Source organism: Hydractinia symbiolongicarpus, chromosome 8, assembly GCF_029227915.1.
Source record: "Hydractinia symbiolongicarpus strain clone_291-10 chromosome 8, HSymV2.1, whole genome shotgun sequence".
In the NCBI taxonomy this organism is placed as follows: Eukaryota; Metazoa; Cnidaria; class Hydrozoa; order Anthoathecata; family Hydractiniidae; genus Hydractinia; species Hydractinia symbiolongicarpus.
Genome location: NC_079882.1, coordinates 4,391,150 through 4,409,769, shown reverse-complemented (window position 1 = coordinate 4,409,769; position 18,620 = coordinate 4,391,150). Strand labels below are relative to the sequence as shown.

General features: G+C 31.2%; 2 protein-coding genes across 2 annotated transcripts; both read right to left on the bottom strand.

The window, feature by feature from the left end:
• Window positions 1-2,580: 2,580 nt before the first annotated feature.
• On the bottom strand, window positions 2,581-7,193 carry LOC130656018 (peptidyl-prolyl cis-trans isomerase E-like). Its single transcript, XM_057458856.1, has 4 exons — window positions 7,039-7,193; window positions 6,100-6,455; window positions 5,899-6,028; window positions 2,581-2,674 (listed from the first exon to the last, which is right to left on the bottom strand). Exons 1-4 carry the CDS (start codon window positions 7,064-7,066, stop codon window positions 2,667-2,669), a joined length of 522 nt encoding a protein of 173 aa, XP_057314839.1. The 5' UTR covers window positions 7,067-7,193; the 3' UTR covers window positions 2,581-2,666.
• A 2,813-nt stretch (window positions 7,194-10,006) lies between these two features.
• LOC130656019 (transmembrane protein 14C-like) lies at window positions 10,007-18,589 on the bottom strand. Its single transcript, XM_057458857.1, has 5 exons — window positions 18,529-18,589; window positions 15,397-15,492; window positions 11,681-11,782; window positions 10,587-10,674; window positions 10,007-10,220 (listed from the first exon to the last, which is right to left on the bottom strand). The coding sequence occupies exons 2-5, from the start codon at window positions 15,470-15,472 to the stop codon at window positions 10,175-10,177; spliced, it is 312 nt and encodes a 103-aa protein (XP_057314840.1). The 5' UTR covers window positions 15,473-15,492; window positions 18,529-18,589; the 3' UTR covers window positions 10,007-10,174.
• Window positions 18,590-18,620: the final 31 nt, after the last annotated feature.

The window sequence follows — 18,620 nt, the reverse complement described above, 5'->3', positions numbered from 1 at the left end:
CGATTTCATTTAGGACTGGACCCCATTATAAATAATGACATCACATTGTATACAAAGTTTAAGCAAGCGCGGAAAACACTATTTGTATGTAATTTATGTTTAAATCTTTGAAAAAAAAGTTAGTTGCTCTGCGTTTCGATGTACCAATCGATCAAAGAAGTGTAAAGAAGTCAGATTTCACAGAATCCTGTCTGTCAAAAAGGAAAAACTTGAACAAAAATGGCTATCTACCAAGCGATTAAAGTTTTTATATTTGTTTGTAAGACTTCACAGATAGTTCTTTTAAAAGAAATCTTTAGGAAATAAACTTCCATATTAAAATATATTTCAACTTTGTAAAAATGCCATTTTAGCTAGTGAATGCGATCAAAGCTTCTCATTTCTTCTCATTTCATTATTTGTACTTATATCCACAGAACACAACCAAATAACGTTTTGTACATTTTTATATTAAATAAAAGAACATTATACCAATTTCCAATACAAACACTGACAAAAAATTTTTTTAGTTACACATGTATCTTTCATAGCGCTCAAGATTCAATTCTTTTTTTTTCAAAAATGAAGTTGTTTTGATGGAAGGACCTGCTGAATATTTTCGGGGCGTGAATGTGCCCATTTTCTTCAATCTTTGTTACTGTTTAAGGCTGCATGTAATGCTGATAATGCAGTTTATAAAACAGCTTTGTCAAAACAACCACTTATAAATCAGTAGCTTCTGCAACGCATTTATGACCTACCATAATCATAAGAATGATTTTCATTTATACAATATTAATACCCTCGTTTTACCAACTTATCACGACACAAACATTATTTGATCTTTCGATCATGCATTTCAATGGTCCTCCATCACGGAGAAAATTCCAACATTACATAAAATTGGTTTGCATTTGTGTGCGAAAAAGCGTGTGCAGAGGAAAGATATTGCTGAACTGTTAAATAAAAGTAAATTGGCTTGTAAAGTAAAAAGGATTTTTTACTGAAGCAAATGATAAAGTTTTTTGACAAAAGGAATGTAAAAAAAGCGATTAAATATATTTTTAATTTCTTTAAAAAGAAAATATTTTGCTAAGAATGTTGCTTTGAGTCAGTAAAAGACACCTTGTCACTTTGCATCATTATTAATTTCTCCCTTGTGAGACACAAGAGGTCCAGAGTCGTATGACTGTAGCTTTGTAAGGTCTTTTTCATCCGATTCTAAGTTTTCTAAGTTATAATCTTCACCATTATTACAAGACATTTTATGAACGAACAATGTAAACAGTTAGTAAACAAACTTTTAGAAGGTGCGCTGCTGAGCTCACAGACTTTCTGCACGATGTGATGTATGCTCATTTATTCGACCTAGTCCTCTCAACTTTACGCGACCTTGCAAATTTATTTGAAATTGAAGATGTATACCTGTATAAGTAAGTCTTAACAAAATAATTTTTTTTTCAAATATTTTTTTTCACTGGAGTGCACCTTTAAAGTTGTTGTTGCTTAGACTTAGATTTGAAGTTTTTTCATCAGAAAGTTTGAATAAAAAGCAAAAAAGAGTACTTATGTTGAATAAATCATGGATATCCAATATATGTAGGAAACTTTTCTGTCATTTTCAGTTATATTTGGATGCCCAATATGATATTTAGGATGATTTAGGTTGTTGTTTTTGTCCTCAGTAATCCAGGCTTTGTCATATAAGGCATGCGATCGCACGGGTACGCCTCTGCACACGCCTGGTTTACTTTAGACGTGCGAAATATCACACTTCTAAAGTGTTCATTTTTACTGTAGATGAGCAAAAGGAAGCACGCCTGAGTTAATCATTTTATTTTCTCTTGAAATGTTCTGAGTTAAATATTATTAAATTTTTCTGTTTGTGAAGTTCACGAACAGAAAAATTTAATCATTTAGATTAGAAATGTTTCTTAGATCGCATTTTAAAAGTTTATAAACGAAAAGCAGCTATAGAAATGCTGTTTTAGATCACGTTTTAAAAGTTTAGGAAAGAAGAACGGTGATAGAAATGTTTTTGTAGAGTATTGCCAGCTTTCTTATATAAAAATATTGGCAACGTAAATTCTAATTTTAAGGTCTGTGTGGAAAATGTATCGTCACTTTTTATGAAAAAAATAACTTTTAACTCTAACTTTTAAACTTTTAAAAAACTTTTCTTGATTTTTTTGTTTGGCATTTTCCAATAATTTTGAAGAGGGCAAGGGAATTTCCCATTTTAATTCAACGCATGCTTAAGCCATAAGTAAAACGAAAGTGAATTTTACGGCCTTGTTGTGCAATCCGAGTTAACTACACGGCCAATAAAAGGAAATGAACAATGTATTTTTAGCTGCATTATCTTCCTTGGGATTGCACGCCTTGATAATTTAGACGTGCTGTAAATCACATGCCTTGCCTTCATAATTTAAAGCTTAGGCGCACGGCTCATCACTCGTCTTCAATATTTATATGACAAAGACTTAATCATAACCTTTTCCATTGCCATTAGCTCAACTTTCGTGAAGTCACTAAAGTCAAAAACCAACAGCTGTTTCGTGGGTCCTTTAAAAAAGCATGTCCACATACATGTCTACTTACCCCTTTTTAAGTATCCTGTAACCCCACCTAACAGAACTAACCCAGCAAATATATATGTTGGAAAGTCTGTAGCCATTTCCAATATGTTAGCGTTCTAAATTATACAAATAAACACAATTAACATGCTTATAAGCAACCTGGGCAGAAAGAATTAAAACCGTAAGAAGTAGAAAAAAAAAAGACCAGAAGAAAAAAGGTTGAGGGTAAATGCAGAAGTCATAACATGTTAAAGGTCATTAAAGGGAACCCAATGTATAAAATGATGTTGGACTTACATTATAGAGTTTATAAAGTTGGTTAACAATTTTTTTTAATTTTTTAAAAAGCTCTTTTCATTCTCAAAATATTCACATTTAAAGAATTTTAGATTTAATTATTTTGCATTAATTATGATGTCATATTTAAGTAATAGCAAATTTTGACATTTTATGTCATCAGTAATTTTAGATTTTTTCAGGGATATGCATTCAACACATAGATATTATAGAGGTGAATTGATTAAAGAGAGAGGCCATGTCATAATACATTGTATTCACTGTTATTGCCTACCATTTTGTTTTCTGCGTCAAACTGCCCTTAAACCTGGTCCAACTCTACCTTTTAACCAGGGATATCTTTTCGTCATAACAATTTTAAAACCACAGGTCATTTATTTCCTTTCGAAGCCAATTTTCAGACTCGTTTTAACAAATAAAGTTTTAAGTTTTTTTTACTGAAAGAATAGAGCTATTTGTTCAGAAAAAATAATGAGAATGCACAGAAGATTTATTTTAGTAGCATGTGTACTAAAAATATAACAGGTCCTCCAAGAGCTTGTAGAAAAAATTAAATTGCAAATAAGCAATGCCAAAACATTTTTTGCATACAATTGCATAACATTTCTCTTTTAAGAAAGAAAAAAAATATTTGAAATAATTCTCAAGCAAAGATTTTCATGTAGTTAAGAATTTGAAAACAATATACTTTCTACGAATACATGAAAACAAAGATAAAGGGGGGTTTTCACAAAGCGAATTGAGCGAATTCGACGGCGAATTGTATCTGAGTATGTGCAGTTTTGTTTGTTATGATTTTGCATCGAAAAAAAACAATTCCTACTTTTTCGCGGCTAAAGGTTTCGCTGCTAGTTTTAGACCAATTAGAACATGGTTAACCATTGTAAACAATGAATTTGGCGTCTAATTTATTTTGTTGTGAAAATTAAAAACCATCGAATTCGCTGTTCAATTTGCTTCGTAAAAATCTCCCTTAATAATAGAATTATATTCAAGAATAATATTGGAAGTCAAACCACAAGACATAAACCATGTTTTAATGAATAATGCTCAATGTTTAAATCATTCAGTAAAGAAGAATTTTAAATGTTTTAAATGTTCTAAAATAGCTTTTCAGGCGAACATTGCAATTTTTCAAGAATGATTAGTAATTTTTGCGCCCGGATAGCATTTCCTTATGTGCGGGCGCAATCGCATGGGTCTCATGGAATTGTCTGCATACATGATACTGATGCTTTTTTTACCTACAAGAATGATGTGTACACATACAAAAATCTGTGAAGTTTCGTTAGTTGTGGCATCACTAATGTTGAGGGATATACCCTGTCAATTTTTGCTACAATACTGCAAAAAGGTTTGTTAACATCGCCGTTTGTGTTTATTTCATGTTACGCACGAACCACGATAGCCCACAATGCGTATTTTTTTTAACAATCGTGGACCTCACGATCATGTTTCGTGGACTACACAAACAAAAATTAAACATTATACTGTGGGGTGCGTGATGGGTAACTTCTATTGTAAAACATAAAAGACCGTATTAGTTCATCAATTAAATCAAAAACCGACAGCAAATATAAATTAACACTCATAAAGCTAGCTAAATAATAGATTTTAATCGTTCGTGAATCAAAACGCGATGAAAAAAAACATTTCTATCGCCGCTTTTCGTTTTTGAACATTTAAAATGCGATGTAAAAAAACATTTCTTTCAATGTTTTTCGTTTATAAACTTTTAAAATGCGATCTAGAAAAACATTTCTATCGCCACTTTTCAATTACAAACTTTTAAAATGCGATCTAAAGAAACATTTCTATCTAATGAAAAACTTTTTGAATGTTCAAATGTTTGTTATACATAAAGATCACAATTTTATCGTGGTTTGTGTGCACCACGCTCGTTACACCAACACGATGTTAACAAACCTTTTCACAGTACTGTAGTAGTGAGCAGAAAGCGGTTTGAAAGTGTTTAAAGGTCCAATAGATAAATTCAGTTGTTTACATTTCCAGTGGTAAGTTCTTTGGGTTCTGGCATCTGCGTGGCAGGAAAAAAGGTGGGAAGAAAATAAATATGACAGAACAAAATGTGGTGTTTCATGAAGATTGTCATTAAAACAGTATGCGAGTCCAAAATCTTAATTAAATTTTTGCGTATTATCACCTTAATAAGCGACACATAACCTAATTAAGGTTATATATTAATTTCATTTTAACATGAACAATTTAACAGTTGACAAAGAATGACAATTTTGGAATTATAGTCATGTAGCTAGCTAGCTAGCATCTAAAATATCTATTTTGAACAAAGATTTTTTGTGATTTTTTCTTAGGAGTGTGTTAAAAGCCATTGAATATTGTCATGTCTTAACTAGGTTACATTTGGCATAAAATTGGTCTATAGGAGGTGACGACTCGTGTTATGCCCTGATGACTGTGTCTTATATAGCTAGCACTTGACAACGGGGATAAAACCAACGACTTTTTGACGTTCTAAAATGAGAACGTTTGGGAAACCAGACCATATTAAAATCAAATTAAGATTCAATATTGCACGAGGAAGTTTATCTACACTTCAACACCTGTTGCATAAGTAAAAAATAACTTTCATGAAGAAAATTTTCCTAGGCATTGCAAAAATATGAAATGAAATTCCAGTTGACATTTCAAGTATTTTGCCAAAAAACATATTGCCACATTGTTGTTTTCACAGGATAGATAGTCGGGTAGTATATACAGAGGTTTGGAAATTTCGGGAAAATTCTGAAGTTAAATATACACGCAAAGTTCTGATAGTCCGCCAAATCAAATCTACGCGAAAATCTTTTTTACTTTCTTTCGATTTTGATTTTATTAGGAGCCATCGACGTGATTTGCAGAGGTTTTACGTTGTTAATTTGTGTCAAATATTTTTTCAACACGATCACCAATTTGTAAACATAAAACCACGTAAAAATTCACTAAAGCAGGCGATAATTGAATTATAGGCACAAATTTATCAATTTAAAATGCTGTCCTCTTCAACCAGGTTAAACCCACATACCTGCAGTCATTGGTACAACATCAGCACGCAATTCCACAACAATCCTGCCAGTGTATTGATCATTCATACTAACATCAATATAACATTTTGGATTCTTTCTCCTCTTCTTAGCAGCTGGTTCACCAGATGTCTAAACACGTAAAATTTAACGTTTACAAAAATGACTAATTTAAAATTAACTAAAATTATGTGAGAGTTTACCTCATCAGTTGTTTCTCCTTTTTCTTTTTCATCACCATTCTCTGTGGTCCCATTTTTCTCAGCACCCACAGCATGTTCTTGTAGCCACTCATCACTATTCCATACAGCGCGCGAATATCCTTCCTTATTCTTCATAGGTTTCGCAATATTTACACGTATCGTTCTACCGTACAACTCGCTCTCATTCATGTTGTCCATTGCTGCAGCTGCATCTTCAGCTAATTCAAATTCGATGAAAGCAAATCCACGATGTTTTGATGTTTCGTAATCAATAGGTATTTGAATGTCAAGAATGTCACCAAATGGAATAAACGCAGCTTGAATAATCTTATCATCAACTTCCTCAGCAAGTCCTCCTATGAGAAAACTCTACTAGTAAATGGTAGATGAAGATATAGCTAAGTAAAAATTATAAAGCCTCCAGTCCTGTGAATCCAAGTAATGCTGATTTAAAGTCAAAACTATGAGTACAGCTCTCTTATAAAATACAGAAGAAAATAACAAATATATATGTTTCTCTCCAATGGCTCAGAAAAATTCTCTTCTTCCTATTAACAAGACGCCTTAACAACGATCTGTATATTGTAACTATAGGAAGCACAGTACATAAATGTTCCCTGTAGTTATATATTCAAAACATAATCACACTACTCCCACTGGTGAAAATCAAAAAATAATAATGAGAATCGAAAAACACGAGTATATAAATGACAAGACTTAAGAAATTCAACTAACTATAAGAGGATGTATGAAGAGAGAATAGTGTATACAAGATTATGTCTGCATTAAAGTCATAAAGATAAAGGGAAATATAAAATGCCAGCTTTAAAGAATCCTAAATTAGCTTTACAGACCTTAATTTCGTTGTAGCTCAGCAAATTTTGCTAGGTTTAGGGCAAGTAAGCTTGAACGCCCTTTTAATAGAAAACAAAAACTTACCAATATACAAGATCTTTTTGCTGCTCATAATTTGATATTACTTTCGGAACGTTTATTATTTAAATTTCTGTTTCATACTTGCTAATATTTCCAGCAACCGTAAAACATAAACTATTCCTAGAAAATTTGAAGCAAAGTTATATAATACATAAATAATACATCAAGAAATATTAAGCAACATTGCAAAATGCGAGAAAAGAAAAGCCACAGTGATAAGCATTGATTTTAATATCTAAAAGACAAAAACAAACGATACATAGATTAAATTTTTTTGCATTTCCTGTGGATTAAATCCTGTGGTTGTTTAAAGAAACTGCAAACTTTTATGAAAAGATAAGTTACAGGTTAGACGCATCAGTTGGTTTTAGTTATATCTTCATTAACACAATTTTTGTTTACGGTAATCATACATCTTGTTAAATATTGAAGTCTTCTCTCATATACATTTATATACATATACAGATTTGACAGTGCTGTTGATATTGTTATTTGCTAACAAGTCAAATTTAAAGGTTGTTTTACCACGCTAAGTCTGGATGCTACATAAAAAGATGTGTTGCAAAAATGTTTTTCAAAACCAGCAATTTTCCCTAAAAAACGAGTTAATAAACTTGAGAAAAGACAAGCACTTTGATGAATCACTTTTCTGAGCTTTACGTAAATCCTCTACTCAACCTATAAAAGTCACTATTAAAAAAAAAAGATATAAATTGGTGAGTTTTCGCTTTTTGTAAGATGCTTTTGAAAAACATGTATATGAAAAAAAAACAGTATAAATATAAAATATACCATAAATAAAAAATTGCAACTATCTGGAACAAAACATTTAAAGGTAGTATAAACTTCACATTATAAGACTTTTTTTATTTGTAACAAAAGCAAAAAACTTCCTTGAAAAAGATAAGTTAAATTTAGCTGAAAAACTAATCAGGCATTAAGCAACTGGTCAGGCTGAAAATGTAAAACTTTAAGCAGCTTAATCTTAATAAAGTTACAAGTAACCTCCATTAAAGCACAAAATATCATGCGTAAAGCTAAAACCAACTTAAATAAATATTTTGCCCTTAGTTGGAAAAAAACTTTTGCCATCAGCTTGAAATGAAAAATGATGTTTGCAAAAAAAATGTGTACACGTAAAACTGAATTAACAATACATTTCGATGGATATCTTTTCAAAGAAACAATAACACAAGAACATTAGCATGCTGATTATTTACTTTTAAAAAATACTAATAAGCTAATAAAAGCTGTTTAATAAGATTCTGTGGGATATTTGCATGCTGAACCTCCTCTTCTGAAAACGTTTTCCATATGTACTGCTTTGTAATATTTGTTAGCGTGAATCCGCTAGGTATTAGTGAAAACACCTGAAAAAAGATAACTCTGTTTTCAAAAGTTTCTTGCACAAACAGTTTACTACCATCTCTAGACGGATACATCAATAAATGTGGTTTTCGATTTAATGTTAATTCCATTTCTAAAATGCTAGTCACCTTTAGTGTCAGTAAATCAATGATAATTATGAAACTGCTTGCATTTTTTCCATCATCCTTGATGTATAATAAAAATACCTGTTGCGTACTCGCGCAGTAACATGATCGTTCAAACAAAAATTTAGTTGCTTCTGGATAAAAAGAATTTAAACAGATTGCTTTACAAAAGACAAGTTCTTTGGACTTGGTAAACACATATATTGAACATTTAGAGGAACCTGCTGAAAGCCAAAGAATATTTGCATTTCCAGGAATTATTAGTGTTTTGCTTCCCATTAAATCGAGCAATGTGTCTGGAGAAACTATGATTGGCCTTACCGACTGTTTCTCCTCCAAGAAGTCACAACACAAGGTAGGCATGCCATTTAACCTCTGCCAGGTTGCAAGCATTTTACTAGACAATGAGATTATTTTATTTTCTGACGACATATCATAAGTCCTTGTAACAACTTTCTCAAAAGTAAAATTTAACATCAACATCTGATCTCTGAATATTATATAGAACACCTGGTAGGTTAAGTATACTTTGAAATTTTCTGATGGTATCATCATTTTGTAATGTTTTATTTTTTTATTGGCTAAGTGAAAAAGATCTAAGTATTTTTCAGAATTGTAAGTAATTAAAACAAGAGAGTTTGTATCAGTAACAGCATCATTTTCCTCATTAATTTTGGCAACATCTACCTCAAGATTATTTCCACGTCGAACACACACTTCCTTTCTAACGTCATCTGGTGATGACAGCAATATCACGTGATGCATGTTTGCAAAGCCTTCCTCTTCTGACGACTCAATCATCATCTTTTTAAAGCCATGGAATTTTCCACCATCTCGTAACAAATTAACAACGGCAAGGTCCTTAATGGTTGCATACTTACGAACAAGTTGATGACATGTGACACACTTTCCCAGCGAAACATGATCTGGTTTAAGAACAGGAATGCTATCTTCATTTGAAATGTTCAATCTTGATTTAATATCATAGCTCATAGTGCTGCTAATTTATATAGTTAACTAGTATAGAAAAAAATTCTTTAAAAATAAAAAATCATTTCCAGACAAAGGGAATCATCATTCCTTAACGTTGTTGTAAAACCTTTGGATTAAATTATATCCTTGTTGTCTTACTTTTACAAACATTTTGCTACAAATCCAAAAACAGTAAAGTTTTAGTTATTTAACACATATGAATGTCAGCTTACAATTACACCAAAACACACATAATTCTAAATAAATTGTAAATTTGTGTGCGAAAATATCAGAATCACTTAAAAACGTTAATAACTGAGGTTAACACTTAAAAAAGACAAGTTTACCTATCCTTGTGCTTCAATTTGGATACAAAACTGGAAATAAGTACATCAGTGCGAAAAAGGGACCAAATAAAAAAGCCATTATGCTTAATCAACATTATATAAACAATGTATAAATCACAAATAAAGCTTACCATTCTATGATAAAAAGGAAAACAAGTCTTTACATAAAATACCCATCTCTTTATAGAAAAACTACTACAATAAACATACCAAAAAACACATCCTTGAAAGAATACTTAAAAAAGCTAGTAAATATGAAATGTAAAAGCACTTTGACTAATTGGTTGTTTGCAGCGAAAAGTCATTCTTCTTTGATTCGTTCACGTTTCAACGTTGTTTATAAATGAAAAGATGTCTGCAGATATTTAAAGCACTAAAAAAAATGTGATTAGTATGTAGACAAAAAAGTTTGACAGCCAAACTACAGGTTTGGGGAATTTTTCGCCACTTTACAAACAGCAAAAACAATTTTTATTTTTAAATCGTGCCTGAAGGAGAGTGAGTTGATATACTAGGCTCCTACAGTCACATTAAAGTAGTTTTTAACCTCACTATCAAGCACATGATTTACTTGAAGTTATAAGCGAACCTTTTTTACATTTTTAGTTAGACGGAATAAATTGCCTATTTCGCCTAAATGTTGAAAAATTGAAAACAAGCCGTTTTATAAAAAAAAAGCATTACAAATTTTAAAAACTTTTTGTAAGAGGATTTCTTCGTAGATTTAAAAAACTAGTACCTGAGCAAACAAACAAAGCCAGCAGGCATAAATTTTCCACTTTTATGATATCTGGAACCCATGGCAAGTAATAAAACAATGCTTGCAACTGAAAAAAGCATGCAATTATCATGATAAAAGAAAACATCTTTAGCAAGAAATAAAACAATAATAAAATATTCATCACAACTGAGAAAACAAAGAATACAAACAAAAAAGTAACAATTCCAAAAGAACACCTTAAAGATCATCTTAGTGTGATTTAAAGAAGATGGTAGCTTCCACTTATTACCATTAAAACTAAATGTTTAATTTCATTAAATCACATTTTATACAACAACCTGACTCTTATTCTCACTGTATTCTTGGACTCAAACTAAAGGGAATGACAGAAAATTTCTAAATAATCTTTGACAAGGCCTTTCCAATGTACCATTCTTATGGAACTGTCATCTGACTATATTGCTTTATCAAACTCAACCATGTCTACAATCTTTTGAATTACTGTAATACATCAAATAACCATCCCCTCACCTTCTCTGTAGAATAAATATCCCCAATAATTAAACACCTTTTTAATTTTTTTTTAAAAAAATATTCCCCTGATGTAATAGACATTCCCTCCAATAAATCCACCTCGCCACCCTCGCCAAATGAAATATCCAGTGCTTGATGCCAAAGCACTAAATTTTATGTTAAACCAGTTCTAGCTTATAATTATTTAGAAAGAAGAATAAAAATTACATTTATCCATTCTATATTTTATATAAACAGGATTTTACAGGAAGATTTTTGTGCAACACCATAACTGAAGGGCTGGTGTGCTTTCAGAGGCGCAGGATTGGTCACTATTTGATAAAGTTTGGGCTTTTGCATGTATTAATTAATTTTTTGTGTACATGTGCAGTGTAGCGTAAATCAAATTTGTTTAATATGGGTTGGGTGATGGTCAAAGTTATTATCTCTGCTAGGGCAAACCAAAATTTGCCAAGGGGGATAGAATTTAAAATTTTGATAAAATCAGTGCAAAGAATTGTTTGTAAGAGGTAAGGTGTGTGCGCCAGTGCAATAGCACACCTTACAAAAAAGATATTGGCCACAAAATATATACATACTTAATACCACCCATATATTTTTGGGGTCTTTTGATGTCTGTGTTGCCCCATAGGCAAATATGAGACTGAAAATAACTCCAGCTGCCAAAGATGGTATGCTACCTAAACATAGAAATTAAATAATTATAAAAAAGTTGTTTACAAATTGATTCGTTAATTTGCTCCAAAAAGATATATAATCAGGGTTAATGCAGAAATCTAAATTAGGGGCTGGTAAATCTTAAAAGATATTTTCCTATATATATAGTCTTTCACAATTTTTTGAAAAGGGTTGTGTACCATATTTTAGAGTAAATATAGTTTGCTTCTGTAATAAATCGGAAAATTGAGGATAATTTTCAATTCATTTAATGGCTACTGAGAACACAGTATTACACTCTAATAATCCTCCTATTCACTCTACACACAGACTATTTCAACAAACTTTTAAACATAGTTCTTAGTAAAAATTCTAAATTAAAGGGACTACGAAACGGTTGAATAAGCTAAATCCAGAAAAATTTGCATAGAATAGCATGTAATAAATGGACCATTTAAAAGGCCAAGGTTCAAAAAATTATACACACTTTAGAACCCTTATAGACGTGTAGACAATCTATTTATAAATAATTAATTTTTTACAATGAATTTGCTAGTTTTTTAAGTTTATTTTCTGAAAAATAAAATTTTCTTTTGGTATCCTTTTTGTGGTAAAATAACCTACTGTCTGTAAAATATATTAAATATGTTATTCGGAGAATCTTTCGCGAGCCCAAAAATTTGCAAAATTTTTGAACTTATTTTTTATGTTCTTATAAGAAAAAGTGGCCTATATTTCTTTTTGAAAGTTTCGCAAGATAAGGCTTTGCAAAAAAGGCCAAAAACACGAAATTTTCTCTCATGAAAGTTTGTTCGAATAAAGTATCAATCGAAAGTTCGTTTTGACGAGGGAGCTGTATTTGTTAAAAGATGCTATGTTACTAGCTATAAGAAGGTACTTATTACTTCTAAAAAGATTTTAAAGGGGAACTCCAGTAAAAATAACTTTTTTCTTTTTTGTTTTATATGTACTTAGAAAAGCATAAGAAGTCAAAAAAAACTTACTTCACTTGTTTTCCTTATTTAAAACTGTTGTACTAGTCTTTGCATATTCAATTTTTTTCTCTTAAAAAAACAGACAGGCACGATTTCATTTAGGACTGGACCCCATTATAAATAATGATATCACATTGTATACAAAGTTTAAGCAAGCGCGGAAAACACTATTTGTATGTAATTTATGTTTAAATCTTTGAAAAAAAAGTTAGTTGCTCTGCGTTTCGATGTACCAATCGATCAAAGAAGTGCAAAGAAGTCAGATTTCACAGAATCCTGTCTGTCAAAAAGGAAAAACTTGAACAAAAATGGCTATCTACCAAGCGATCAAAGTTTTTATATTTGTTTGTAAGACTTCACAGATAGTTCTTTTAAAAGAAATCTTTAGGAAATAAACTTCCATATTAAAATATATTTCAACTTTGTAAAAATGCCATTTTAGCTAGTGAATGCGATTAAAGTTTCTCATTTCTTCTCATTTCATTATTTGTACTTATATCCACAGAACACAACCAAATAACGTTTTGTACATTTTTATATTAAATAAAAATAAAAAGAACATTATACCAATTTCCAATACAAACACTGACAAAAAAGTTTTTTAGTTACACATGTATCTTTCATAGCGCTCAAGTTTCAATTCTTTTTTTTTCAAAAATGAAGTTGTTTTGATGGAAGGACCTGCTGAATATTTCGGGGCGTGAATGTGCCCATTTTCTTCAATCTTTGTTACTGTTTAAGGCTGCATGTAATGCTGATAATGCAGTTCATAAAACAGCTTTGTCAAAACAACCACTTATAAATCAGTAGCTTCTGCAACGCATTTATGACCTACCATAATCATAAGAATGATTTTTATTTATACAATATTAATACCCTCGTTTTACCAACTTATCACGACACAAACATTATTTGATCTTTCGATCATGCATCAAGCGTGTGCAGAGGAAAGATATTGCTGAACTGTTAAATAAAAGTAAATTGGCTTGTAAAGTAAAAAGGATTTTTTAATGAAGCAAATGATAAAGTTTTTTGACAAAAGGAATGTAAAAAAAGCGATTAAATATATTTTTAATTTCTTTAAAAAGAAAATATTTTGCTAAGAATGTTGCTTTGAGTCAGTAAAAGACACCTCGTCACTTTGCATCATTATTAATTTCTCCCTTGTGAGACACAAGAGGTCCAGAGTCGTATGACTGTAGCTATGTAAGGTCTTTTTCATCCGATTCTAAGTTTTCTAAGTTATAATCTTCGCCTTTATTACAAGACATTTTATGAACGAACAATGTAAACAGTTAGTAAACAAACTTTTAGAAGGTGCGCTGCTGAGCTCACAGACTTTCTGCACGATGTGATGTATGCTCATTTATTCGACCTAGTCCTCTCAACTTTACGCGACCTTGCAAATTTATTTGAAATTGAAGATGTATACCTGTATAAGTATAAATAAAAATTTTCAGCGATTGTAAAAGATGTATTGTCTTAACAAAATAATTTTTTTTTCAAATATTTTTTTTCACTGGAGTGCACCTTTAAAGTTGTTGTTGCTTAGACTTAGATTTGAAGTTTTTTCATCAGAAAGTTTGAATAAAAAGCAAAAAAGAGTACTTATGTTGAATAAATCATGGATATCCAATATATGTAGGAAACTTTTCTGTCATTTTCAGTTATATTTGGATGCCCAATATGATATTTAGGATGATTTAGGTTGTTGTTTTTGTCCTCAGTAATCCAGGCTTTGTCATATAAGGCGTGCGATCGCACGGGTACGCCTCTGCACACGCCTGGTTTACTTTAGACGTGCGAAATTTCACACTTCTAAAGTGTTCATTTTTATTGTAGATGAGCAAAAGGAAGCACGCCTGAGTTAATCATTTTATTTTCTCTTGAAATGTTCTGAGTTAAATATTATTAAATTTTTCTGTTTGTGAAGTTCACGAACAGAAAAATTTAATCATTTAGATTAGAAATGTTTCTTAGATCGCATTTTAAAAGTTTATAAACGAAAAGCAGCTATAGAAATGCTGTTTTAGATCACGTTTTAAAAGTTTAGGAAAGAAGAACTGTGATAGAAATGTTTTTGTAGAGTATTGCCAGCTTTCTTATATAAAAATATTGGCAACGTAAATTCTAATTTTAAGGGCTGTGTGGAAAATGTATCGTCACTTTTTATGAAAAAAATAACTTTTAACTCAACTTTTAAACTTTTAAAAAACTTTTCATGATTTTTTTGTTTGGCATTTTCCAATAATTTTAAAGAGGGCAAGGGAATTTCCCATTTTAATTCAACGCATGCTTAAGCCATAAGTAAAACGAAAGTGAATTTTACGGCCTTGTTGTGCAATCCGAGTTAACTACACGGCCAATAAAAGGAAATGAACAATGTATTTTTAGCTGCATTATCTTCCTTGGGATTGCACGCCTTGATAATTTAGACGTGCTGGAAATCACATGCCTTGCCTTCATAATTTAAAGCTTAGGCGCACGGCTCATCACTCGTCTTCAATATTTATATGACAAAGACTTAATCATAACCTTTTCCATTGCCATTAGCTCAACTTTCGTGAAGTCACTAAAGTAAAAAACCAACAGCTGTTTCGTGGGTCCTTTAAAAAAGCATGTCCACATACATGTCTACTTACCCCTTTTTAAGTATCCTGTAACCCCACCTAACAGAACTAACCCAGCAAATATATATGTTGGAAAGTCTGTAGCCATTTCCAATATGTTAGCGTTCTAAATTATACAAATAAACACAATTAACATGCTTATAAGCAACCTGGGCAGAAAGAATTAAAACCGTAAGAAGTAGAAAAAAAAGGACCAGAAGAAAAAAGGTTGAGGGTAAATGCAGAAGTCATAACATGTTAAAGGTCATTAAAGGGAACCCAATGTATAAAATGATGTTGGACTTACATTATAGAGTTTATAAAGTTGGTTAACAATTTTTTTTAATTTTTTAAAAAGCTCTTTTCATTCTCAAAATATTCACATTTAAAGAATTTTAGATTTAATTATTTTGCATTAATTATGATGTCATATTTAAGTAATAGCAAATTTTGACATTTTATGTCATCAGTAATTTTAGATTTTTTCAGGGATATGCATTCAACACATAGATATTATAGAGGTGAATTGATTAAAGAGAGAGGCCATGTCATAATACATTGTATTCACTGTTATTGCCTACCATTTTGTTTTCTGCGTCAAACTGCCCTTAAACCTGGTCCAACTCTACCTTTTAACCAGGGTTATCTTTTCGTCATAACAATTTTAAAACCACAGGTCATTTATTTCCTTTCGAAGCCAATTTTCAGACTCGTTTTAACAAATAAAGTTTTAAAAGTTTTTTTACTGAAAGAATAGAGCTATTTGTTCAGAAAAAATAATGAGAATGCACAGAAGATTTATTTTAGTAGCATGTGTACTAAAAATATAACAGGTCCTCCAAGAGCTTGTAGAAAAAATTAAATTGCAAATAAGCAATGCCAAAACATTTTTTGCATACAATTGCATAACATTTCTCTTTTAAGAAAGAAAAAAAATATTTGAAATAATTCTCAAGCAAAGATTTTCATGTAGTTAAGAATTTGAAAACAATATACTTTCTATGAATACATGAAAACAAAGATAAAGGGGGGTTTTCACAAAGCGAATTGAGCGAATTCGACGGCGAATTGTATCTGAGTATGTGCAGTTTTGTTTGTTATGATTTTGCATCGAAAAAAAACAATTCCTACTTTTTCGCGGCTAAAGGTTTCGCTGCTAGTTTTAGACCAATTAGAACATGGTTAACCATTGTAAACAATGAATTTGGCGTCTAATTTATTTTGTTGTGAAAATTAAAAACCATCGAATTCGCTGTTCAATTTGCTTCGTAAAAATCTCCCTTAATAATAGAATTATATTCAAGAATAATATTGGAAGTCAAACCACAAGACATAAACCATGTTTTAATGAATAATGCTCAATGTTTAAATCATTCAGTAAAGAAGAATTTTAAATGTTTTAAATGTTCTAAAATAGCTTTTCAGGCGAACATTGCAATTTTTCAAGAATGATTAGTAATTTTTGCGCCCGGATAGCATTTCCTTATGTGCGGGCGCAATCGCATGGGTCTCATGGAATTGTCTGCATACATGATACTGATGCTTTTTTTACCTACAAGAATGATGTGTACACATACAAAAATCTGTGAAGTTTCGTTAGTTGTGGCATCACTAATGTTGAGGGATATACCCTGTCAATTTTTGCTACAATACTGCAAAAAGGTTTGTTAACATCGCCGTTTGTGTTTATTTCATGTTACGCACGAACCACGATAGCCCACAATGCGTATTTTTTTTAACAATCGTGGACCTCACGATCATGTTTCGTGGACTACACAAACAAAAATTAAACATTATACTGTGGGGTGCGTGATGGGTAACTTCTATTGTAAAACATAAAAGACCGTATTAGTTCATCAATTAAATCAAAAACCGACAGCAAATATAAATTAACACTCATAAAGCTAGCTAAATAATAGATTTTAATCATTCGTGAATCAAAACGCGATGAAAAAAAACATTTCTATCGCCGCTTTTCGTTTTTGAACATTTAAAATGCGATGTAAAAAAACATTTCTTTCAATGTTTTTCGTTTATAAACTTTTAAAATGCGATCTAGAAAAACATTTCTATCGCCACTTTTCAATTACAAACTTTTAAAATGCGATCTAAAGAAACATTTCTATCTAATGAAAAACTTTTTGAATGTTCAAATGTTTGTTATACATAAAGACCACAATTTTATCGTGGTTTGTGTGCACCACGCTCGTTACACCAACACGATGTTAACAAACCTTTTCACAGTACTGTAGTAGTGAGCAGAAAGCGGTTTGAAAGTGCTTAAAGGTCCAATAGATAAATTCAGTTGTTTACATTTCACACAAAAGGTGGGAAGAAAATAAATATGACAGAACAAAATGTGGTGTTTCATGAAGATTGTCATTAAAACAGTATGCGAGTCCAAAATCTTGATTAAATTTTTGCGTATTATCACCTTAATAAGCGACACATAACCTAATTAAGGTTATATATTAATTTCATTTTAACATGAACAATTTAACAGGTGACAAAGAATGACAATTTTGGAATTATAGTCATGTAGCTAGCTAGCTAGCATCTAAAATATCTATTTTGAACAAAGATTTTTTGTGATTTTTTCTTAGGAGTGTGTTAAAAGCCATTGAATATTGTCATGTCTTAACTAGGTTACATTTGGCATAAAATTGGTCTATAGGAGGTGACGACTCGTGTTATGCCCTGATGACTGTGTCTTATATAGCTAGCACTTGACAACGGGGATAAAACCAACGACTTTTTGAACATAAGTCAAAATCGCTACTGAAGAAAACCAATGTTAGAGAATTTTCCAGATCCATATAATAAATTATGTTGTAAACATGATGAAGAGCTCTAAAATTATTAATACACGTTTTCAGTTATCATAATATGTAGTAATACACAATGTAGTGGTCTCAAAAGACAATGCCACGCGGCTATGAGAAAAGTCTCCGCGGAGGCTACTGCACAGAAACTGAAGAAAACAACAACAAACACGTTTGCCAGTCTACATCAGTGGGTATTTTTGGGAAAAAGGAAAGGTCGTTTTCACTTTTAATATTGCAGTTAATGTCTTCTAAATTGGTTTTAAGGTGATTAGTACAGTGCAACTAGTTGTACATATAACTTGAGTTGGATAAAATAAGGATATGTTATTTTTACTTAACTGTGAAAAGGTGTATTATCTCAACAACAAACTTTTTAGATTAGTATTAGTTTTCAACAGACCATACACGACTGCCGTAACATAATGGTGTAGC